The 23,313-nt window shown below is 39.7% G+C and overlaps 2 protein-coding genes across 2 annotated transcripts; both read left to right on the forward strand.

Annotated features, from left to right (window-relative positions):
- The first annotated feature begins 5,009 nt into the window (after nucleotides 1-5,009).
- LOC122072766 (expansin-A2-like) lies at nucleotides 5,010-6,772 on the forward strand. Its single transcript, XM_042637166.1, has 3 exons — nucleotides 5,010-5,220; nucleotides 5,304-5,616; nucleotides 5,992-6,772. Exons 1-3 carry the CDS (start codon nucleotides 5,082-5,084, stop codon nucleotides 6,293-6,295), a joined length of 756 nt encoding a protein of 251 aa, XP_042493100.1. The 5' UTR covers nucleotides 5,010-5,081; the 3' UTR covers nucleotides 6,296-6,772.
- A 5,108-nt stretch (nucleotides 6,773-11,880) lies between these two features.
- On the forward strand, nucleotides 11,881-13,822 carry LOC122072995 (expansin-A2-like). The gene is made up of 3 exons (XM_042637466.1): nucleotides 11,881-12,087; nucleotides 12,174-12,486; nucleotides 13,085-13,822. The coding sequence occupies exons 1-3, from the start codon at nucleotides 11,952-11,954 to the stop codon at nucleotides 13,386-13,388; spliced, it is 753 nt and encodes a 250-aa protein (XP_042493400.1). The 5' UTR covers nucleotides 11,881-11,951; the 3' UTR covers nucleotides 13,389-13,822.
- The last annotated feature ends 9,491 nt before the right edge of the window (nucleotides 13,823-23,313 follow it).

A 23,313-nucleotide genomic window follows, 5' to 3' on the forward strand; every position in this document is an offset into this window, starting at 1 on the left:
AAAGAAAATCAACCATAGCATTATTACTATAATTGCAAAGGTGGAGGGGGCTCAATCCGTGATGAAATTCAGGTTTATTTGCATGGCTAGTTTTTTCTACAGAGCAATTTTGAAGATAATGGCTTCTCGTTTATCTTTGCTTCTACCCAGATTAGTTTCTGATGAGAAAGGTGCGATCCAAAAGGGGAAAATCATATCTGGGAATATTGGGATGGCCTCAGAGCTGGCTAATCTGATGCATGTAGCAGTGCGTAGTGGGGGGCATATGCATTAAGCTAGATATACAGAAAGCTTACGACACCCTGTCTTGGGATTTTCTATTTGCGATGTTGAAGAAATTCGGTTTCTTAGACAAATGGATAGGATGGATTCATGAGATTCTGGTTTCCTCTAGAATTTCTGTGTTGGTGAATAGTGGCCCAATTGAGTTCTTTGACATGGAGAGAGGGCTTCGTCAAGGTGATCCCTTTTCTTCAATTTTATTTATCTTAACTGAGGAAGTTCTCTCTAGAGGTTTGGCTCAATTGTTGGAAGGGGGAAACATTAAAGCTCTACCAGGTCCGAGAGGGGTTTCCATGCCTAGTCATTTGCTTTTTTGCCTATGAAATTTTTATATTCATAAATGCAACGACCAGGTATGTCAAGAACTTGAATTCCTTTTTCGTGAAATACTAGGAGTTTTTGGCTAACATATCAATTTAGAGAAGAGGAAGCTCTTCTTTGGTAGGGTGGCTCCTCACAGGAGCAGATATATTTTTGAAGTCCTGGGTATCCCTATATGCTCATTCCCAAATCAGTACCTAGGGGTGGAGATCTTCAAGGGGCAAGTTTGTAGGGACATGATGTGTGGAGCTGCTAAAATTGGTCATCTCAGGAATGCCTCTGCATAATTTTGATATTTATTGGTGGTCAGAGATGGTTATAAAAATTGTTGAAAGATGGATACACAATTACATATGGATGGGTGAGATCTATCATATAAAAAGAAAAATTACACTGAAATGGTCAGATGTGTATAGCCTAAAGAGGGAGGTGGGTTGGGAATTTTTCATTTGAGAGGAGTGAATAAAGCTTGCCTTAGTAAGTTGTGTTGGCAGGTTAAGCATAAGGACATAGCAAAGAGCTGCTTTTTGTGAGCTCATTTTATGAATAAAGATGGTCCTTAAAATCAACTTATAAACCCTCCACGATATGGTCAGGAATTAGCAAACTATGGAATTTTGTTTCTTGCAATGAAAAGGTCCAAAGTTGGCATAGGTCGTAATATTCTATTTTGGTAGGATAGATGATTCGACTCCCAGTCCTTGGCTGAGCTTTCTCCCCTTCCCTCTGCATTTTTCTAGGGTTGTGAGGTAAAAGTGGCGGATTGTTTGTTGAAGGCTCGTGGGTCTTTCCAGCGGTGACCTCCGTCTTTATGAAAGACGCTCTGGAAAAGATTTATGCTTTGCCTATTCTGAATGCAGGGAAGGACATGTGTAGCTGGGCCCTCTTGCCATTGGGCAATTTCTCTTTAAAATCAGCATAGGAGGGAATCAAGAAATCAAATCTAAAATCTGGGTGGGCTTCACTGATCTAAGGATCCCATGTCTTGCCTCGCCAATCAATATTTTCTTGGAAGCTCATCTACGATAAATTGTCATGTGACAATTTTGTCAAAAGAAAAGGGGCGTATTTACCGTTGAGATGTGAGTTGTGCCACATGGATGAGGAGTCGATATTATACCTTTTTTTTAGTGTGAGTTTGCCAAATCTTTGTGGACTTCATTCTTGGATTGCTTTGGAATTTCCTGGCCAAATAATGTTGAAAATTATTTAGAGCTTAGTAAATGGTGAAAGAGTAAATCCAAAGTCATTATTGGTTTGAAGGGTGCATGGATCTTAGGTTTTGTATTAATTCCCTACTTTATATGGTTGTAAAGGAATGCAAGAAGACTCAAGGGGGTCACCAGATCATATAGGAAAGCTTTTGCAATGGTGTTAGGAGAATTGAACGTATTGGTTGCTAGTATGAAAGGTCATGTTCGGACAATCACGGACCTCATGTGTGCTGACAAGTTAAATCTACAGATTCCCAGGTATAGGCGTAAGACTCTGAGTGAAGTCTTTTGGTGTGTTCCCTCTCTAGGATGGGTGAAATTAAATATTGATAGATGTTCTCTAGGTAACCCTGGTAGGGTGGGTGCAGGCAGTTTATTTAAAGACAGTAATACCCAAGTTTTGGCTCTTTTTAGAACTTACTTTGAGGCTACTACAAATTTTGAGGTAGAGTTTCGTGCTCTTATGTTGGGTCTAGAGTTGGGAAAGCACACCAAATACCTTAAAATATAGATTGAATGTGGTCGGTGGTGGTAGTGTTAATGGTTGCAAAAGGGTTGGTTTTGTGGTCTGTTTTGCAACTATGGTATGCCCTTCAACAATTATTGTCTGTCATTTAAGTGCGAGTAACCCACTGCTATAGTGAGGCAAATCCCATTGTTGATCATCTTGCTAAGAAGGTAGCAAAATTTGAAACTTCTACTCGTTTATCTGTTTGGCCTTCTTTCATTCTTGAATCTCTAGAAGCTGATGGTCTTAGCAGACCAAAGTTCAAGATGTCATAGAAGTCCGAAGATTTCTCTTTGTTTGCGTTATTCTAGTCCTTTCTCTGCTGATGGTGGTGTCAAAGGTGGATGAATGGGCTAGTATGAATCTTGTATTTTGTTTATCTGAAGATGCCTACATAATCTTGTAATTTCTCTCATTTTCTTTTTATACAAATGATGATCTTTCGCGAAAAAAGAAATAGCTTTTCAATAGACCTACCAGATAGGAGTGAAACAGGGCTGAGTTTCTTAAAACCCTAACCCAATCCTAGGTCCCCAAAACTCAACCCAACCCTAAGCCAACCCTACCAGGTTCATGCTCAGGCCCAACCCTAACAGGCTCAGGGTTGGGCCGGGTTGATCCTAACTGGTCTTCTTAGTGGAATCACATTTCGATAAGTACAATTCAATTCCAATTTCAATTCCAATTTCAATTCTTCAAACCACTCCGCTATGCAAAATCTGACAACTATAATGATGATCATTAGATTTGGTTAATTTTTTATCCAATAAACATGCTTGCAGGGGCAATTTGATGGTGGCCGCTGACTTAACCCCTTCCCACTCACCACCAAAATATTAGGGGGAAAAAAGTTTAAAGGGAAACCAAAGAGAAATTCTTTTACAAGTTAACTGCTCATTCCGGTGGAAACATTTGAAATGTATTGGCAGGCCTCTTGGCCAATGAAGGGGTTACAAGGGGAATATTTCCCCCAATTTTGTGAGAGTTCAGTATAGAGCAGTGTCCACTACCATAAAAAGGAAGGCATATACATATTGCAAAGCATTTCCATATTGTGATTGACTGGCCATAACAAATGAAATTGTTAATTCATACAAATGCATAGTGAAGGATGACACCACAGAAGAACTTTGGAATGATTATTCTAAAAATTTGCAGACAAAGGTGAGAGAGAGAGAGAGAAAGAGAGCGAGAGACCGACTTACCATTGTGAGAGTCAAGAGGGATGGGGGAGAGAAGGGAAAGGGTAGCGCACCTTCTTCCTTCTTCCGTCGTCTGTTCTTCATCTCTCAAAGATTGATGGGGGAGAGGGATTTGCAATAAATGGTGTAAGGACGGGAAGGCCGAAGCGAAAGGGCAGAGAGATGTTCTTACTTCTTAGTGTCAAAACAGAGATGGGGGAAATTAGGAGAAACTAATCGAGGGAGTCTCCTTCCTTCTTCAGTCCTTCTTCTCTCAAAACAGGGATCGCTAGATGGGAGAGAGACTTTGGGAGAGGGATGAGTCAAGAGCCTGCCTCAAGGCCTCAAGGGTTTCTACTTTCTACGATTTTTGCATTTGGAAAGAGCAACTAGGGTTTAAAAGTACATTATATAGTCATATAGTGTACTAGGGTGAGAAAACATTATTAGTTAAACACAATAAAAATCAGGGTTAGACTCATGGCGAGTTAGGGTCAGGCTGGGTTTTCTATGCCTCAACTCAGACCCAGCCCAACCCCATATAGAGTTGGGTCAGGTTGGGCTGGGTTGGCTCTTATAGTCAGATTAGGTAAGATTCGAGTTCAGGACGAATTCGGATCGTCAAGAGTAAACTTACACCCCTTCTACTAAGTAGCTTACTTTATGTAACCATCACACAACTAATCTCCCCATTTTCTCTTTTCTATTAATGCATTTTAATTTTTAAATTAAAAAAATATATATTTTGACATGACTAGAGCAATCTACTCCCATCCCTTTGTCAGGCCGTCAGGGTCAGTCAATATGTTTTTTTTTTTTTTTTTTTTTTTCAGAGGTAGAAGTAGAGCCCACTACCTGCAACTAACATGGCGTTGCATGTGGATAACAATAACATGCTTGTGTGGTTTTCAATAATTATTTAATTATGCAAACAAAGGATGGAGACGAGACACATGATATAATACCACATCAGCATCCCCAAAACTAGATGCCTTAGTTGATTGGGCCAACCATCCACGTCACCAATCACACTAATTACGCTGTTACACACGTGGTCCCCAATCGTCCACCCAAATGCCAAGACATCGGCCCCACCTAATGTCACGTAGGATCTTACTCACGTGACCAGAAATTACTACAAAAATAATATAAATTAAAAAATATAAATAAAGTCATTGTCAATATTTCGGTGGAAATAATAAAATGAAAGAATTATCAGAAAAGAAAAAAATAATAATACAAAAATAATGAAAGAAATCTTGGGAGACCCATGTGCGGGCTGGGGCCCATTGGACTTACGGGATGGTAGTCCAATTAGAAGCATTTGCATGTGCAATCGATTTTGCCTCGATTACTTCAGTGTTGCAAACTCTGTTTCGTGGGCCTTGGACTTTCATCAAGGGGCCCACTTCGAACGCCAGAACCACTACTTTTGTCCCTCCCCTGGGCCCTAACGCCTCCCTCACTCTTGTATAAATCCACACCTTCACCTCCTCCTCCTTCCCACCTCTAAAGCCTCTCTCTCTCTCTCTCTCTCTCTCATCCCCTGTTTCAGCTCCTCTGCTTCTCATTGCAATGGCCATTACTATTGCTTCTCTTCTCTTCTTCTACTCTTTCTTCTGCTTATCCTTACAAAGAACTTATGGAGACAATGGAGGTTGGGAGAGCGGTCACGCCACCTTCTACGGTGGCGGTGACGCTTCCGGCACAATGGGTAAGCTTCATTGAATTCACTAGACTAAATTCTTCACTAAACACTTTTTTTTTTTTTGGCTAATGGGTTCTCTTTCCTATCAGGGGGAGCTTGTGGATATGGGAATTTGTACAGCCAAGGATACGGCACTAACACTGTAGCTCTAAGCACTGCTCTGTTCAACAATGGCTTGAGTTGTGGTTCTTGTTATGAGATGAGATGCGATTCTGATCCCAAATGGTGCCTCCCTGGAACCATTACCGTCACTGCCACTAACTTTTGCCCTCCCAACTTAGCTTTATCTAACGATAATGGTGGATGGTGCAATCCTCCTCTCCAGCATTTCGACATGGCCGAGCCAGCTTTTCTCCAGATTGCTCAATACCGTGCTGGAATCGTTCCCGTCGCATTTAAAAGGTTACTATTTTTAAAAAATTTAGCTGCTAGCCGAATTGCAAGAACTTTCTTTCTACCTAGGCTCTCAATGGAAGAAATGAATTAAGATATTTTAAAGGGAAATTTACTATCACTCTGCCTATATTTATTAAAACTCCTCTACCTTTTATTTCATTTTTTCTTATACTTCCTTGCATTTTTATTTTTGTATCTCTTTTCTTCCCTGTTCTTTTTAAATATCCAGATTACTCCCTCCTTTCATCTATAATCTATTATATTTTTTTCAAATTGATTGATTCAAAACATGGTTTAAATCAAACCACTAACAAGTTTTATCTCATCCTATCATCAAGGATAAATGATTGTTGACGAGTAGGGTTGTGGATGCTTTTGCAGGGTTTCCTGTGTGAAGAAGGGAGGAGTAAGGTTCACAATCAACGGCCACTCTTACTTCAACTTGATATTGATCACCAACGTTGCCGGTGCAGGAGATATCCATGCAGTATCGATCAAAGGGTCCAAGACTGGGTGGCAAACCATGTCAAGGAACTGGGGACAGAACTGGCAGAGCAACTCTTACCTCAACGGCCAAAGTCTCTCCTTCCAGGTCACCACCAGTGATGGCCAAACCGTCACTAGCTACAATGTTGTCCCAGCCGGTTGGCAATTTGGTCAGACCTTCGAAGGTGGCCAGTTCTAGAAGGAGCTCCTCTGGTCCAATCCGTTCCCGGCTGGTCTAACTAGATCCGGGTTGGAGGATGAATCAGTGAACTTGTACAATTTTTTTTTTTCAGCCCTAGGAGTAAAGGGGTTGGGTGGCCCTTGATGATGAGGTTGCTATTTTAGTACCCGCTAGGCCTTATTATACATAGTAAATTATAGAAAATATAGTTAGTTAGAAATATAGTTAGGTCAGTTATTGTTACCTCATTACAAGCTTTGTTAAAATCAAGGCAATGGGTATCGAAGTAAAAGGTTTTGCAGAGAAAGGAAGATTGATTTTAGCCCCCACTGCAACTTGGTTAAAATTATAAAGAAAAACCAAGGGCGTGGTGGACAAAAAATAAGTGTAATTTTCATTTTGATATCTTAGTTATGTTCAATGGAAGCAATGCATTTATGTGATTTTGAAAATATAATAAATAATTTGAAGATGAATGTAATTTAATATTTTCAATGATTGGTACATGTGATTTTTTATTTTATTTATGTTTATAGTTGTATTTATATGGAATCAATGGGCACCAGCACTCTCAAGTTGGTAAACCTCAGAGATAGTTTGAAATCCATAAAAGTGATTAAAATAAAAGCGGCAGTTGGGTGGTTGTAAACTTGCATTGAGATTGTGGGACTACTGATTATATTGTGTCACAATTTGGACCGAGTTTCTCTAATGCCATTGTGAATGGAAATTTACTCATCGAGTAAGTCTTAGATGTGCATAGAGTATTGGAGGAGGTGATAATTTGGGAATGTTCTAAAATCCTATAGGGGTTAGAGAACCCTAAGATGGAATAGTGAACCCCATTATGCTATGAAAGAAAACTTCTTTCAATTTCTGTAGATTAAAATATAATGAGAATAAAAATATGAGTACAAATAATCAAAAGTGAAAAAAAAAAAAATAAAGGAAAATAAAGTTTTTCTAAGTTTCTATCACAAACTTTTGCTATTCAAGGTTACCCGAATCTCATAATTTTTCAGCGTTTCCTGCTCAATATTGTAGCCTATGGTCGGAAGAGAATACCCAATCAGTGTCTCTGAATAAGAATCATTTCAGCAGGCAAAGAGGTAATTTCAAGAAAAGAAAGGGGAATGCTAGCAGAGGCTTTACTGCCAGATAGGGATCATTTCCCCCCTTTTCTTTATAGTTTCATTTGACGCAAAGGTAATAGGTCCTTCCAAATAATGTCATTTGTTTTATCCAATTTCACGCCACATGGACTATTCAAATTATTGTTTTACTTTCACTCGTTTTTTTCTCCTTTTTCACTATTTAGATTTTCTAAAATGCCAATTGTCCTTCGATAGTCTTTTCGTCAAAAATTGACACATGGTAGGAAGAGAATGGTACAATGAAGCTGACTAGGAAACAAATCTCCCTAAATAGGAGGCCTCTCTATTTATACCGAACCCATACTTGAACCTACGGGTGCTAATCGGTTCGATTTTGGTGTATACGATGTGATTCGGTTCGATTTACATTTATTTGGCTGAAACTAAAATCGCATCATTTATTAAACGGTTACATTTTCTGAAACCGCAATCGCTTAGTAAATGGTTTCGGTTCCATGGTTTTTAAATGGTGTCAGTTTCATGATTTTAAACGGTTTTTATTGGGGTTTATTCCATATAGTTTCTAAATGGTTAGTAATTGGTTTACTAATTTATTCGCATGCTCACTAAAATTTTCTTTTATTGATAAATGCTTCAATCTTGTATCAAATTAAATAAAGCATTGAACAAGCAAGGATTTAACTACATAACTACATAATAGGAGTAAGTTATTGAATAGACTGTTCGACAGCTTCTATGGTCCTTAATTCTTCCCTAAATTAAACTATTATGTTTTGTTAAAACATCCAAATATTTAATCATTATACAGGTTAATCGAATCGATTTTGACGGTTTAAACGATTCGATTTTCACAGTGTCAATTCGGATTAAAATCAACGGGTTAAATGATTAAAACCGACCCAACCATTTAACTAGTTGGTCTTAAACTTGAAATCAAAACCGAATCATTTACTAACCAATTTTGCGATTTCGGTGTAAACGACTCGGTTCGATTTCGATAAATGGTTTCGGTTTCAAATTCACATCCTTACTTGATGAACCACATCTCTCGCTAAAAGGAAGCTAAGATGGAGTTCCTATACGAGGATGATGCTCCAAGCTCCCAAGATGAAAACCTGTCTGGATTCAATCCCAAAAATCACTCCATTGCCGTAGAGAAGGAAGGAAAGCCATTTCCAACTAAGACTCTGCCTCAACCCATTATAAATAGGAGAGGTAGTGCATAAGGTATTGCACATGGTACTAACTTGGGCGTCAAAGAGTCCCCCTTGGAGACCGCTCTGGGCCTCTTTTGACTAGGTACTGCCTGTGCATGGTTATCCACGTCATCTCATATAGTTTTCATCCATAATAGTAGGACTCATACTTCTCACAATGCCTTAATGGAACAAATACACAATTGAATCCTCCCCGACATAAGGAAGTGGATTCTTTATTAAGCGTCAACAAATATTGGACCCAATGTAGTGATGTATAGCCAGTTAGATGTAAGCATTAGCTATATATACCTTAAAGTACATAATGTTCGTTTGCAATAATAAAGAATTCTCAAGTTTGGGACCACATAATTATCACGAGAATCTTGTTACATAAAATATCTGACAGTAAACCATGCATGGTTCTCAAATGATCGAGCTTGATATACACACAAATGTATACCTGCATTTGTTTGATCTCAAGAATACACAATGTATCAACCATGCCAATGAAGAGCACAACTTTGTCCCTACTTGTGAACACTTCAAGATCATCGATTCTCTATTTGTTAAGAGATTTCATATCTCATTTTATGGGTATCAATTGATTGGTGGGGTTTGGTTTCGGTTGGGTTGAATCAGTTTCGGTTTAGGAATGAGGAAGACCAAAACCAATCCATTAAGGAACTTTATTTTTTGTCGGCTTCGGTTTTGGTCCGATTTGATTTCAGTTTATTTTTGTTTTTAATATTGGTTAATACTGATTTAAATTGATTTATTATCGAGCTTAAACCATAATAAAATCTTACATTCATAACCTATAGTGAAGAAAGATTTGACAAAAACACTTTGAATCTGTGACTAAATCATCGTTAATCATTGTAAGAGAAAGATAACTAATATTGAAACCAATGGATAACTAATAACTAAGAAGATAACTATTATCGAAATCCAACTAATTTTGTATAGTGAACAAGGAAATCAATGAAAGCAACAGTTCAATTTACAAATCAATTTCCCGATTCATAGCCTCATATTCATTGATTTGTAACAATTCTTCTTACACAAAAAATATTCTCACTAATATTGTAAAAAATGGATAATCAATTCACCAATTTATAATCTCATAATCATTTATTTTTTTATCGGCTTCATTCGGTTTAGTTATTGGTCAGTTCGATTTGGATCGATTTTCAATTAGATACCTAAGTCTAAAACCAATCTAATAAGGATCTATTTGATTCAATTTGGGTTTTTAGATCAGTTTTATCGGCTCGGGCTAGGTTTTGACACCCATCTCATTGTTCATAAATTTTTTTGATGAAAAACCTAGGGTGACAATCACCGAAGAGTTGGAGGATGAAATTCCATCCTCCAAGGTCTAATGGGTCGGACCAAGTCGGACCCAATCTGATATTAGATCGAATCGGACTGGATCAGCCAAGTCTGCTCGTTTTGGGTTAAAGTAAAACACCATTTACTCGACGCAATATACTGTTAACATAATACTAATAATAAAGGACAATTGTTCACTAAATGAACAATGTCGTCTCCTTTAAGGAACGATTATGGCCAGCCAAAGATATAATAGTACCAGCTGACCTTCGACCTGCTAAACGACAATCTCCTTCACCTCTCTCTGACGACTCTCTTTCCCCTTCTTGTCTAAATTTTTTTTTCCTAATTACATCAGCCGAACCAGAAAAGAAAAAGAAAGGCATTCACCATAGTTGAGGTTTGCAATGCGAACTACATTATTGATAGTTGAAGGATTTCTAATCGAAATCCCACATTACGGAGACGGTGGCTCTAATACCACACTATTGACACCTATGGCTTCAAATCAAATTTTATATTTCAAAGCAATAGATCGAACCTCAGGCAATATTTGGGATTTGGATCTAACATCTCAATAGTGTTAGGGCTTACCTTTTAGTGCCACAAGCGAAGCACCTCCAATGATTCATAACACATAAACACCAAACCCCTAGAAGTAGAAATCGTACTCCTCTGAATGCTTGATGGAGTAAGAACACACTGGAATCTTCCCTAATTGCCTAGCTAATCTTTCCTTAATTGTATTTCCCTTGATTGATTTCTGAGTTACATATCAGATTGAGTATCTTTTGCTTTCGAAGTCATTGTACAAAAATAATTACTTAGAAACAAAAATGTTTACCTTAGAACCGCAAGTGGAGTTTCTCTTCATGATAATAGCTTTTCCACAATCAAACAATGCGAAGAATAGATCCCTCCAATTCCTTAAACAACAGCGAAAGCTGATTTCTCGAATAGACACTTGATAGGATCCATCCTCAAAATCAATATGATAGGATGATTTAGGGTGTAACGATTCAATTGCTTCGTGGTCTAAATCAAAGTGATGCAAGTCTTTTTTAAGGAGGAATATTTGACTTCGTAATCAAGGAATTGTTGGATCAGAGCAATTCAATCCAAATGAATGGGTAATCAGTAATGTGTGCATAATAAAAAAATTCTCTAACCGAAACTTGAAGACGCTAAAGAAAAAATTGTGTAAAATAAAGAGAGAATAGTAAAAGTTAATTGTGAGGGAAAGGAGACAATGATTGACACAAGTAATTTAAAGTGTTTCGGGGAGTGCCTATACCATTATTCCACTTATTGTGATCAAACAAAATTATAGTTTTCACACGTTCAACAATAATCCAAGTGTTTAGAATGACACTCAACCCTAGTGATTGTTTTAGATACATTATTAACAACCTTTACAACTTCACAAGGTTGAGATGGAAGAAACAATGTGCAATTAGCTAAAGTAAACAAATAAAAACCCAAAATAATAACTTTTAGAAAACAAATTTTTTTTTCCTTTTTGGTAACTTAGAAAAAAATTATTTGCAAGAAAGAAAAACTTGCTGATTTTCTACTAAGGAGAACTACTCCCGAGAATTACTAGAAAGGATAACATAAACAAATAAAGTCATTGTCAATATTTTCGGCGGAAATAAGAAAATGAAAGAATTATCAGAAATAATAATAAAAAAAAAATATGGAAGAAATCTTGGGATATGCACATGCGGACTGGGGCCCATGGGACTTACCGGTTGGTAGTCCAATTAGAAGCATTTGCATGTGCAATTGATTTTGCCTTGATTACATCAATGTTTCAAACTCCATCTCGTGGGCTTTGGCCTTTTCATCAAAGGGTCCACTTTGAACGCTAGAACCGCTACTTTTGTCTACCCTGGGCCCCAACCTTTCCCTTAACTCTTCTATAAATCCACACCTTCACCTCCTTCTCCTTCCTACCACCAAATCCTCTATCTCCCCCTCTTTCTCCCTCCCTCCTCCCCTGTTTCAGCTCCTCTGCTTCTCATTGCAATGGCCATTGCTACTGCTCTTCTCATATTCTTCTCTCTCTTCTGCTTTTCCTCACAAAGAACTTATGGAGACTATGGAGGTTGGGAGAGCGGCCACGCTACCTTCTACGGTGGTGGTGATGCTTCCGGCACAATGGGTTAGCTTCATTTATTTCTCTTCATATAATTCTTTTCAGAAACCATTTCTATATATTGACTCTTTGGTTTTGGTGTTTAATATCAGGAGGAGCTTGTGGGTATGGGAACTTGTACAGCCAAGGATACGGCACTAACACTGTAGCTCTAAGCACTGCTCTGTTCAACAATGGCTTGAGTTGTGGTTCTTGTTATGAGATGAGATGTGATTCTGATCCCAAATGGTGCCTCCCCGGAACCATTACTGTAACTGCCACTAACTTTTGCCCTCCCAACTTCGCTTTATCTAACGATAATGGTGGATGGTGCAATCCTCCTCTCCAGCATTTCGACATGGCTGAGCCGGCTTTTCTCCAGATTGCTCAATACCGTGCTGGAATCGTTCCCGTTGCCTTCAGAAGGTTACTACTTTTCTTAGAGATTGGATCCCTACCTTCTCCTACAAGTACATTTTAGATATCAACACCTGTCCATTTTTGAGAGCGGATCAAGTTATTGTACGACGAACTTTTTCACATGGGGTTGATCCACACAAATGGTATCTACCCAACAATCAACCCTGTGGTAGATTCCATCCTTGTGGATTAGTGCTTATGAGAATGGTTCTCGTACAAGAACTTGATTCATACTCTATTTTTCCGCTGCTCATAATTTCACCCGATCGTATGAGTGAACGTACAACACCTGGACTCTAGAATCTAGATCACTATCCCTAGGGGTGGTCCACCGTCCATGGGGTGGTAAGACACATCAGAATCATGGATTAGACGACCCCATGGTCTGTGACATGGGTTATAGGGTGCTTTCCCTGGGGAGTTGATGTGAGTGTTAAAAGGTGAAGAAGGGTATACTAAAATAAGAGAGACAGATGTTGGCACCTAACACGTATGTACTGGATATTTAAATCTTTGAAAGGTTAAGAGTACCTAACACTTCTATGCTAGATCCTATAAATGATGAATGAATGCTAACGTGTAGGGTGGTTGATGTTTTTTGTAGGGTGTCCTGTGTGAAGAAGGGAGGCATAAGGTTCACAATCAATGGCCACTCTTACTTCAACTTGGTATTGATCACCAACGTTGCCGGTGCAGGAGATATCCATGCAGTATCGATCAAAGGGTCTAAGAGCGGGTGGCAAACCATGTCAAGGAACTGGGGACAGAACTGGCAGAGCAACTCTTACCTCAACGGCCAGAGTCTCTCCTTCCAGGTCACCACCAGCGATGGCCGAACCGTCACTAGCTATAATGTTGTCCCAGCCGGTTGGCAATTTGGTCAGACCTTCGCAGGCGGCCAGTTCTAGGTGGGTTCCGGTCCGTTTCCGGCTGGTCTGACTTGGTCCGGGTTGGTGGATGCATCAATGAACTTGTACAATATCTTCTTTTCCAATTTTTCGCTCTAGAGTAAAGGGGTCGGTGGCTCTTGATGCTGAGGTTGCTATTTTAGTACCCGCTAGGCCTTCCTATATATATAATAATAATAATATATATAGGAAATAATAGTAAATGTAGTTAGTTAGAAATATAGTTAGGTCAGTCATTGATACCAAGCTTGTTGAAATCAAGGAGAGAGAGAGAGAGAGAGAGAGAGAGAGAGAGAGAGAGAGAGAGAGAGAGAGAGAGAGAATAAGTGAGATTTTCATTTGGTTATCTTGCATATATTCAATGGAAGCAATGCATTAATGTCATTTTTGAAAATATATTATATTTGAAGATGAATGAAATTTATTATTTTCCATGATTTGTACATGTGATTTTTAATTTTATTTATTTTTATAGTTGTATTTATATGGAATCAATGGCACCAGCACTCTTAACACGCAAGAAATGGGCCACAAAGATAGTTTGAATTAAATCCATTGAAAAGTGATTAAAATGAAAGGAACAGTTGGTGAGCAGGTAGGTTGGGTGGTTGTGATCTTGCATGTGGGACTGTGGTACTACTGATTTTATTGTATTGGAATGAGTGTGTTATGGGGGAGATGGGTGGGGTCCATATTACGTTCCGTTCTGACATCATTTATGTGCACTCTCAAATGAGGCTGGTAAGAGGAATCAATTTGGATATGTTTGTTTAGATGTGAATTGATTGCAATTCTCACCAAAAAGATGAATGATTTAAAAAAAGAAAACTCTCTCTCTCTCTCTCTCTCTCTCTCTCTCTCTCTCTCTCTCTCTCTCAGCATGGTTTTTTCATGCCTATCTAAGTTTGGGCATAGGCAACACCAGATTAGCAGTGTTCTATCTCTTTATTGTTAGTATGGTGGAATGAACGTTCTTTAATCATGCAACCCTTACGGCCTGATTAAAGAGGGTGGCGAATTGATGTTTCCATCCCTATGAAATCCAAAAAACCTACCCACTAGTGAAGCCCATGTGTACAAGAGCATTCTTTTCCCCTATTATTATTTTTTTGAGTGGGTGTCATTGAAAATCAAATATTCAATTCGATATTAGATGTTCTAAAAAAAAAAAAAAAAGATATTTGATGACTAATTAACATAAGAAAAACAACAAATTAATGCATGCATTGTTCAGCTTCACTTACAAATTCAAATAGTTGGAAAACTATGTTTTTTCACTTGATCCGCCTCTTCAAAACCTGATGACTTGGACGAATCAAACCTATATATGGTGAGTCAGATTTTTTTCCCCTCAATTTATTATTGGGAATTATAGCAAATGCCCTCCTAGCTTTGGTTTTAGAGGTATTACTCTTTTTTTTTTTATAACGACGGGTATCCAAGCCTTCGACCTGACTAGTCCCACGGGCCCATACTGACCCCAGAATCGCATGGACCGAGTCATACCAGGGTTGAATGAAAACCATTCAACTTTCACTGAAAGTACTGAAGAATACTAAACACCGCCGTGTGAGTGACCTAAGGTATACCTAATGGGAGTCGTTCAGAGGTATTACTCTTTACATATCTATAGGCATTAAAAAACTCTTCTAGTTTTGCTAAAGTTCCTTCATTTATTTTTGGCAACAGGGACTAATTGAGGAAGAGAGGTTAGATTCTTTTAGTGCGCCCCATTACGCGGCATCATGTGAGGAAATCCAAGAAGTGATAGACAAGGGAGGCTACATCGACACCAAGAAATTGGTAACAATTGGTCTTGATATTGGGGACAAAGAAGAGATAGACATGTGGGCTAAGGAAGAAAAAGTAGCTAAAAATATAAGATCATTTACAGAACCCCTGATTTCTCACCACTTTAGACTATGAGATTATAACTTTGTAATTGATGACATGGTCATGAAGTTATAAGCATTAGTATCATTCTTCAGAGAAAGAGGGTTGGAAGTAAATGAGATATGTTGCATTGGGTCCTAATATAAGATGCCCATTGAAGACTTACAATCATGGTAGAAAGTTTCAATGCAAAGTTTTGGTTGAGGTTTATTTGAGTGTGAAATTGACACCTGGTTAAGTTGTATGTCCTCCCCACACCTTCAGAATATATATATATATATATATATATATTTGTACTTCTCATTTTCCACCATCAATATCTGAGCAACTTTCCAGGATCATGGAGTTTCATTCACATTGAAAAACAGAGTTATGCTTGGGCTGAATATATTGTTGGATGGGAGAATTTTTCCTGCCCATGCTAGGTGTGCAGCCTTCATTAGCACCACTGTCTTTCTCTCTCCTGTTTGCATAAAATGACCTCTCTGCGCCTTATTGATTGAACAGATAAGGAGGCCTACAAATTCTCTTCTCACTTCCCTCTCTTCCGGCAGAGATTACACTTCTCTTTTACATCCTCAGTCTCTGCTCAAACCCCTTTCCATCTCCTCTCACTTTCACTCTCTGTTAGATTACACACGGAGCTAGCCAAACCGCATCAGAGTGTAAAAGTAAATATTTCTTCCTATCTTTACTTTCCCTGCCCTTAACCCCACCAATATGTGAGCCCCATTCTAAAAACCATCTCACCCCTACACTCTCCACTATCAAAATGGGGCCTTATAATATGGGAAAATAGTTGTACACGTTGTCAGAGTTTACATCCATCTCATACTCTTTTCTCCTTCCCCTCCCTTTGGCCGTCTTAATTTGACAAACAACCTAACGCCCCTTGTTGTTGTACAATGTCTTGTATTCCGTCGCACTTTAACTCAGGGAGTACTGGTGTAGGCCTCCCAACAAAATACCGGCCGTGGGGGTTGCAAGGGGACAGGAGGCCCCCTGCATAGCGGGGGTGTAGGGGGCACATCCTTGTTCGAATTTTTTTATCTAAGGGTAGTTTTATACTTTCAATATTAGGGTTTTTTGCTATATATTGTAGCAAGGGTTACTTTCTCTGTAAGCAATTATAAGAGGTGTGAGGATGAGCGCTGCAACCCTATTCTCCATTGGTAGTGAAGCAGAATCTCATCTCATCGAAGACGTACGTAATCTTGCTGAATCTCGTAAACCTGTGTGCATTATCTGTTCTTGATTTTCCATTACCCTCTATATCGTTTCTAGGGTTGCGTTTCTAGACCCCCACCATTTGGTGGGATATGTAGATACCAAAGCACATGAGATAGTATGTGACGATCCCTTTCCTTTATAATATATGGTCCACATGTGTTTGAGAAAAACTCAAACTCATGCTGACCTGATTATGGCCTCAAATGTCCCCACAGGATCCAGATCCTCTCCAATTCCTGACAAATGCAATTAGTTGCAATCCACTCCTAATCTAGTGACACGTGTTCATGTTGACATAATCGACCAAGATTAGGGAGAGAAGAAAGAGGGCAAACTGGGTCTAGATCCTCCCCTAAAACCCATCCCGATTCCATCAATCTCCAATTCCAAAAATGCCCCTGTCCTAAACCCAACCCGATCACATCTTCCTTCTACAGGGAGGTCTGCAGCTAGTTAAAATCGATGAACAGCATCACTGACATGGCCAAACACAGAAAAACCGTGAGTCTCAACAATGGAGCAATTAATGGATAAAAATCGTCTGCAATTCTAATCTTGTACAATTCTGTGCAATACCCCCTTGAGAGGGTGACACGTGGACAAAGTGGTTTGAACGGCTCAGATTAATCTTACATTGATTCAACTTCAAACCAGTGAGTTGAAGTTGGATCAATGTAGGATTAATCTGAGCCGTTCAAACCACTTTATCCACATGTCACCATCTGAAGGGAGTCTTGCACGGTATTGCACGGGCAAGGAATTGCAGACGATTTTTATCCCTGTATCTTACATAACATGAGAAGAATATGAGAACAGACCAGGTTCACGTAAGAGAAACCTGGTCCGTGGATTTGGAATCCACTTTCTCTCTCTCTTCATTTAATAGATTCTAAACCACGGACCAGGAGCATACAAGAATATTCTCATATGTGAACCTGATCCGCTCTCGAAGAATATTGCTCGCATGCAAAGCCAAAACCGTATTAGTGTATGGAAACTATCTTACACGGATGAGGTGGAGGATATGGATGAGTCACATGACTCATCTGATAAGGAAACAACTAATGCTAACTTCAATTGGATTACATTCCAAGCACAAGTTAACGTCCAATGAGAATACAACTAACGCTAACATGTAAAGATATATACAGATGAGGTGGAGGATATGGATCTGATGAGACACTAAAGATATATACAGATGAGGTGGAGTCCACAATAGTACGATTCATCCTTTTTACTACACCATTGTGCTGAGGTGTATTGGGAACAATCTGCTGATGTCTGATGCAATAACTATAAATTTTTTTTTAACTGCTTTGAAGTATATTCCCCACCAACGCTTACTCTATAAGGGCGAATATACTTTAAAGGTTTTCCTCTTTCCCTTTCAACTTTAGCATGAAAATGTTGAAAAACCTCAAAGACATCGTCTTTGGGCATATGCCCACACTTTTTGATGGAGGAGCATCGGTTGTTATGGATATTTTAGTTTGAATAGGGGGATTTTTGTCTTTTATTGAATGAAGGGCCTAGATCTCGTTGCAAAACATGCAACGAGTCAAGACGGATCAAGAACTTCTTAGATCTGAATTAAGCAATGATGTTGAATCAGAAGGAGGATCTTATACGCAATCAGAGAACTTGCGATGGGATGAGCGCATTATTCGAGCCTTATATGCGTGTAACGAAGGAGGCATTAGGGTTGATGTTCCTGAGTTTCATGGGAGACTCAACCCCGAATAATTTATGGATTGGCTTAATAGCTCAGAAAAGCTTTTTTATTGGAAAGACATTCCATATTAGAAAAGGGTAAAGTTTGTTGCTACTCATCTAAAGGGACATGCCGCGATCTAGTGGGACCAAATTCGAGCAGATAGGCGGTTGAAAGGTAAGGAACCTATTGGAACGTGGGATGAAGTCTAGATTACATGGAAAATTCGTTCCACTGCCCAGACGTTCTTCTAGAAACTCCAAAACTTACGCCAACAAGAAAGAAGCCAAAGATATATACTGATGAGATTGAGAATACGGATGAGTCACATGACTCAACCGACATAGCATTAGCTGTATCCTCTTCGGATGAGTCATGTGACTCATCCATATCCTCCACCTCATCTATATATATCATTAGATGTTAGCCTTAGCTGTATCCTCATCGCATGTTAACTTGTGCTTGGAATGTAATCCGATTGAAGTCAGCGCTAGCTGCATCCTCGTTGGATGAGTGATGTGACTCATCCATATCCTCCACCTCATCATCTGTATATATCTTTAGAGTAAAATCAGGAAACTGATGGATTTAGATTAGGATTTTCCGCTGACATGTGAAATTCCTCATATTATTGGCATGTAAAATCCATATATATTCTTACTTTATATAGAGTTGGGTAACTTAAAAATACATTGGCCATGGGAGACATTGAGGTGAAGGAATTCCTATTCATGAAACATGGAGAAGGAGAAACAAGTTATGCACATGTCACTTTCACGGTTAGTACATCCTAAGTCCCAATACATAAATTTTGATTTATATATCGTACTTAAAATAGTGAAACCTATATTTTAGCTGAAGAGGCTACTTGTGATACCCTACTTTTTAAACCAGATCTAATTACACAGTTGACCCGGTTTAACCATGCAGGACTCGAACCAGAGAGGGTTAAGGTGGGTTCCTTATGGACTATGATGGCAAGGGTGACTTTGAATATAGGTTGGCCAGACAAGTCCGAGTCAGTGCCAGAGGAGATGAGTGTACCCAAGCGTTGCACATGCACGTATCATAAGGCCATGTATGGCTACGATTGGAGGTGAGCAAAGGCTATGTTTCTTAAATTTTCACCAAACCCAAGTAAAACCCTTGATTTGGGTAGAGTTCTTTGAGGTCTTGTAAATCCCCCTTGAGATGATGAATCTAAGATTTAATAGATGGTCTATGTGTTGATTTTGAAGGATTTGAAGAAGTGTTTACAAGATTGTGAAGCATTGGTGATTTCTTGAACTAAGAAGTGATTTTGGGGTTTTGAAAGGGTTCTTGAGCAAAGAAGGTAAGATGGTTTTTCAATCCTTAAATCTAACTTAGATCTAGGTTAGAATCATCTTATAAGACCTTGAATGTGTGGAAAATGTGATTGAAAAAGCCCCATTTGATTTCCCAAAGGTTGGGAAAAGTTTCAAGGAAGAAGGTAAGTTTCCGCCCTCTCAGGTGGGCCGGGACCGGTGGGCCGAACAGCCCACTTGAGGGCACCTGCCTGAGAGGGCAGGCCCTCGGTCCCCACCGGCCAACCGACCCACTGGTCGGTCGGCCTGTTTGAGATGACCAATAGGCCGACTTGCCCGCCTGAGATGACCGGCCCTCGGTCCCCACCGGCCGGCTGACCTGCCCACTTGAGAAGATCGGTGGGCCATGACAGGTGGGCTGTCCGACCCACCTGAGAGGCCCCCAACATGATTTTTGTGTCCGAATGGACCCAAAACGGACGTGTAACCTTCTTTTATGATTCTAAACATGATTTAACCATCAAATATTGTTAGTTTTGACCCCAAGGTGGTGAAATGCTAACCCCCTTCACTTATGATAGGTTCATAAAAATTTACGTTTCTCACGTCGAATCTCACCCGTACTGGGCATGAGTCTTTGTACACAACATTGTAAGTGAGGAGAGGACGTTTGACTTTATTTTAAGGCTTGTTTGGAATCATTCAATTGTATCTAGATTAGCCATGTCATCATGCAAATTATGTGTAACTTAGTCATCCTCATATGATTATGACATGTGTTGTGTTTTACATTCTCAATGCTAAATGATCGATGTGCTTATGTGATGAATAATGGGATCACTGTGCATAATGCATTATTAGAATAGATGCCATAGTTGGCTTGAAAAAGAGTGCATTGGTGGCCCGTGGAATGGGACGCGGTGGTACTATGCAATCATACTATGTCATATAGGAGCATGCGGTTTAGGATTACCATCTTTCCGTGCTACGACCCTTCCCAATAGGGGTTGAGGTGTTGGGTTATCACTTGGGGGGAAGCAGTGGTTAAGGGTGTCGGGTCACTGTGACTGTTAGACATACACCCGACTGGTCATTAGGACAGTCGACAACCTCAGTGGTGTATTCAAGAGGACCAATCATACTGCTTTTAAATTACTGGGGTCAGCACCTTTACTTTCTATCATTTACTTTTATGTTGAGAGCCGGTAGTCGGCATGCTTTACTTTTTTGAGTACTCACGGTGGGCCTTCTCCCACAACCCTATCGGCGTATCACGGGATGGAGTTCACGGCTCGTACCCAGAGCATACGCGCAGTGTGGTTGTAGTAGCACCAAACCAAAGACTTAGTAATATTGTTTAGGTGGATGAGATTTAAAATGAATGGCATAGCATATAGTGCATATGGATGTGATTGTTGTGTGGATTGTTGTGTGGTCCTTTTCACTTACTGAGCTAGTGAGTTCATCCCACGTGCGCACCTCTTTTAGATGATTTTACAGGTCACCAGCCTAAAGATCAAGGGTCGGGCCCCACAGTTGAGTTTTTCGATAAGGATTGGTGGGTCCCCGAGGAGTATGAGCACGGTACGAATTACACGTGCGAGGGCTATGTTGCGGGACCGCAATATTGACGCCGTACAGGGTTTTACTTTTTGATTCTTTTGGTGACCCCTTTTTATGTACTTGATACGTGAATTGTTATTCTTTTTGTGTAAATATCATGCCTACGGGCCCACATGTATTTATCTATATACTACAATTTGGGTATCAAGTATATTGGGGGTATTTACAGGTAAATTAAGTCTTCCGCTGAACTTTTGAACATTTATCTTATATGTGTGTATGCTGTGGTTGGGTACTGTATCAGATGATCCTGGCAGGTTTGGGTTAACCAGAGTTAACCCAATCACCGGTCCAGTTCTGTGTGAACGGGATGTGATAACGGTGGTATCAGAGCGTGATGCTCTATCCACTCACAACATACCATTTAGACCCCACAGAATCTATAATAGGGAATGGGATTAGGTAAATGTAAAAACTTTAAAGAGTTAAAAGCCAAAAAAAAAAAAAAATAGTTGTATTTAATTATTGCATTTCATGGCATGCATTAGAGAAAGTTTGCTTGGAATAAATAAAACATTAGTTATTTGATTTCATAACCCATCGAGTACTGATTTAACGAAATTTCGGCAGCATAACGACGCTAAAACAAGATTTCCCAAAATTTTCATACATAAGCACCTGATAGACAATATATATATACAAATAAGCATAATCGATAAAGGCTAACTAACGTTGTTACAACTAAATTACAATAAGTTATCAAGCATACAAAACTAACCACAAGTCACCAAAAACATCATAACACCATACTAGCAAGTCCAATTACAGAGAAAAGTTCAAAGAAAAATAATAATATAAACAACATAGAGACAAGTAAAAAGCTGATTTAGATGGGTGAGCTAAGTCCTTAAAGACCCTCGTCATCGTCTAGCTCTACTACTCCATCTCTCCTAGGCCTCGATCTAACATTTCGCCGACGGTCGTAGTAATCAAACCTTGAGTTCACTAGTTGTACATCCCTCCAGAGTCAGGAAAAATCCGCTGAAATAGCGTTGGCCTTGTGTCCAAATCCTCGCCCAATCTTAGGAGGGAACTCTCTAATGTAGCCTGCCTTTCTAAGATATTTTCCTCTCTAGTAACACTCTCATCTAGCCTCTCAGAAGCTGATCTTGCCCATCTTTCAAGGCCCTCATAGTAGTCATCATACTCTCAAAGTCAAATGCACCACTCTCAGGTGGAGGGGCTCTATACTGTGGGCCTGCAGCCCTCGAAAAGTCAGGATCAACATCTCTTGAATCAAGAGGGTCCTCCTCGAATTGAGGAACATAATCCTCATCCTCCTCACTAATTTCCTCCTCCTCCATGGGGACATCCTCCCTATGGGCATTCCCCCTGTCCCTGCCTCTTTAAGCTCCTGCTTTCTGAAGTACATCTATAAGAGCTTGGAGACCCATCCTTTATAGGTTTCCCCTATTAAATTTATCCGTTGGAGTCTTTCTCTCCTCACCACTCAAATCCACCCCAAAGAACTGAAAGATCCTGGGGAGGGTCCTACCATATGGGAAACCTCCATCCTCAGGGTGTGTGGTATGATGCTCCATAGTCTTAAGTATAACGTGGGGCAAACATAAGTGCTCAGCACCTCCCTCCAAGGCCTTAGAGATACAGAAGGTTATGTAGGCCGCTATGAAGCCTAATTGGTTGCGGTGACCTCTAAGGAGTAAATTAAACTGAACCAAGCGAGCAAATACACGAGCCTCTGGGTAAAATGTGGTCTCGGACTCTGGATGTACCTTATTGCCACAAATGGTCTTGTAAATGTGGTCCTGCGCCTCTGAACTTAAGGATGGGCCCACGGGCTTACTCCTTGGAGGATTGTAGAATTGATGCCCAACTGATGAAATATCTAAAATACTAGCAAGGGTGTCCATAGTCAAGCGAATGTTCACCCCCTTCACCATGCTGGTGATTGAGTACTCCCCATACTGGTAAGAGACCTTCAAATTACAGTAGAATCTTCGAACCAGTTGTTCATAGCATGGACGATCGATATTAAGGATGGACTGCCAACCCAGTGTAGTAAATCTCTCTTGAAGTTGAATCTTGTTGAAATCACTAATTACCACGGTCTTCTCCATCATCATAGACTTCTTTAGAAAGATCTGTCAATTAGTTTCCGCCCTCAAACTCCGGAAGAGTCCCTCATCATAGTCTAAAGGATCGATGGGGGCATGTCCTCGTT

Source organism: Macadamia integrifolia, chromosome 3 (assembly GCF_013358625.1).
Source record: "Macadamia integrifolia cultivar HAES 741 chromosome 3, SCU_Mint_v3, whole genome shotgun sequence".
Lineage (NCBI taxonomy): Eukaryota > Viridiplantae > Streptophyta > Magnoliopsida > Proteales > Proteaceae > Macadamia > Macadamia integrifolia.

Bases quoted from the DNA above. Each gene is read 5' to 3' on its own strand.
- LOC122072766 (XM_042637166.1), top strand. From the start codon at position 5,082: ATGGCCATTACTATTGCTTCTCTTCTCTTCTTCTACTCTTTCTTCTGC. The intron at 5,221-5,303 runs GTAAGCTTCATT...CTTTCCTATCAG, and splicing joins TGACGCTTCCGGCACAATGG to GGGGAGCTTGTGGATATGGG. The intron at 5,617-5,991 runs GTTACTATTTTT...ATGCTTTTGCAG, and splicing joins GTTCCCGTCGCATTTAAAAG to GGTTTCCTGTGTGAAGAAGG.
- LOC122072995 (XM_042637466.1), top strand. From the start codon at position 11,952: ATGGCCATTGCTACTGCTCTTCTCATATTCTTCTCTCTCTTCTGCTTT. The intron at 12,088-12,173 runs GTTAGCTTCATT...GTTTAATATCAG, and splicing joins TGATGCTTCCGGCACAATGG to GAGGAGCTTGTGGGTATGGG. The intron at 12,487-13,084 runs GTTACTACTTTT...TGTTTTTTGTAG, and splicing joins GTTCCCGTTGCCTTCAGAAG to GGTGTCCTGTGTGAAGAAGG.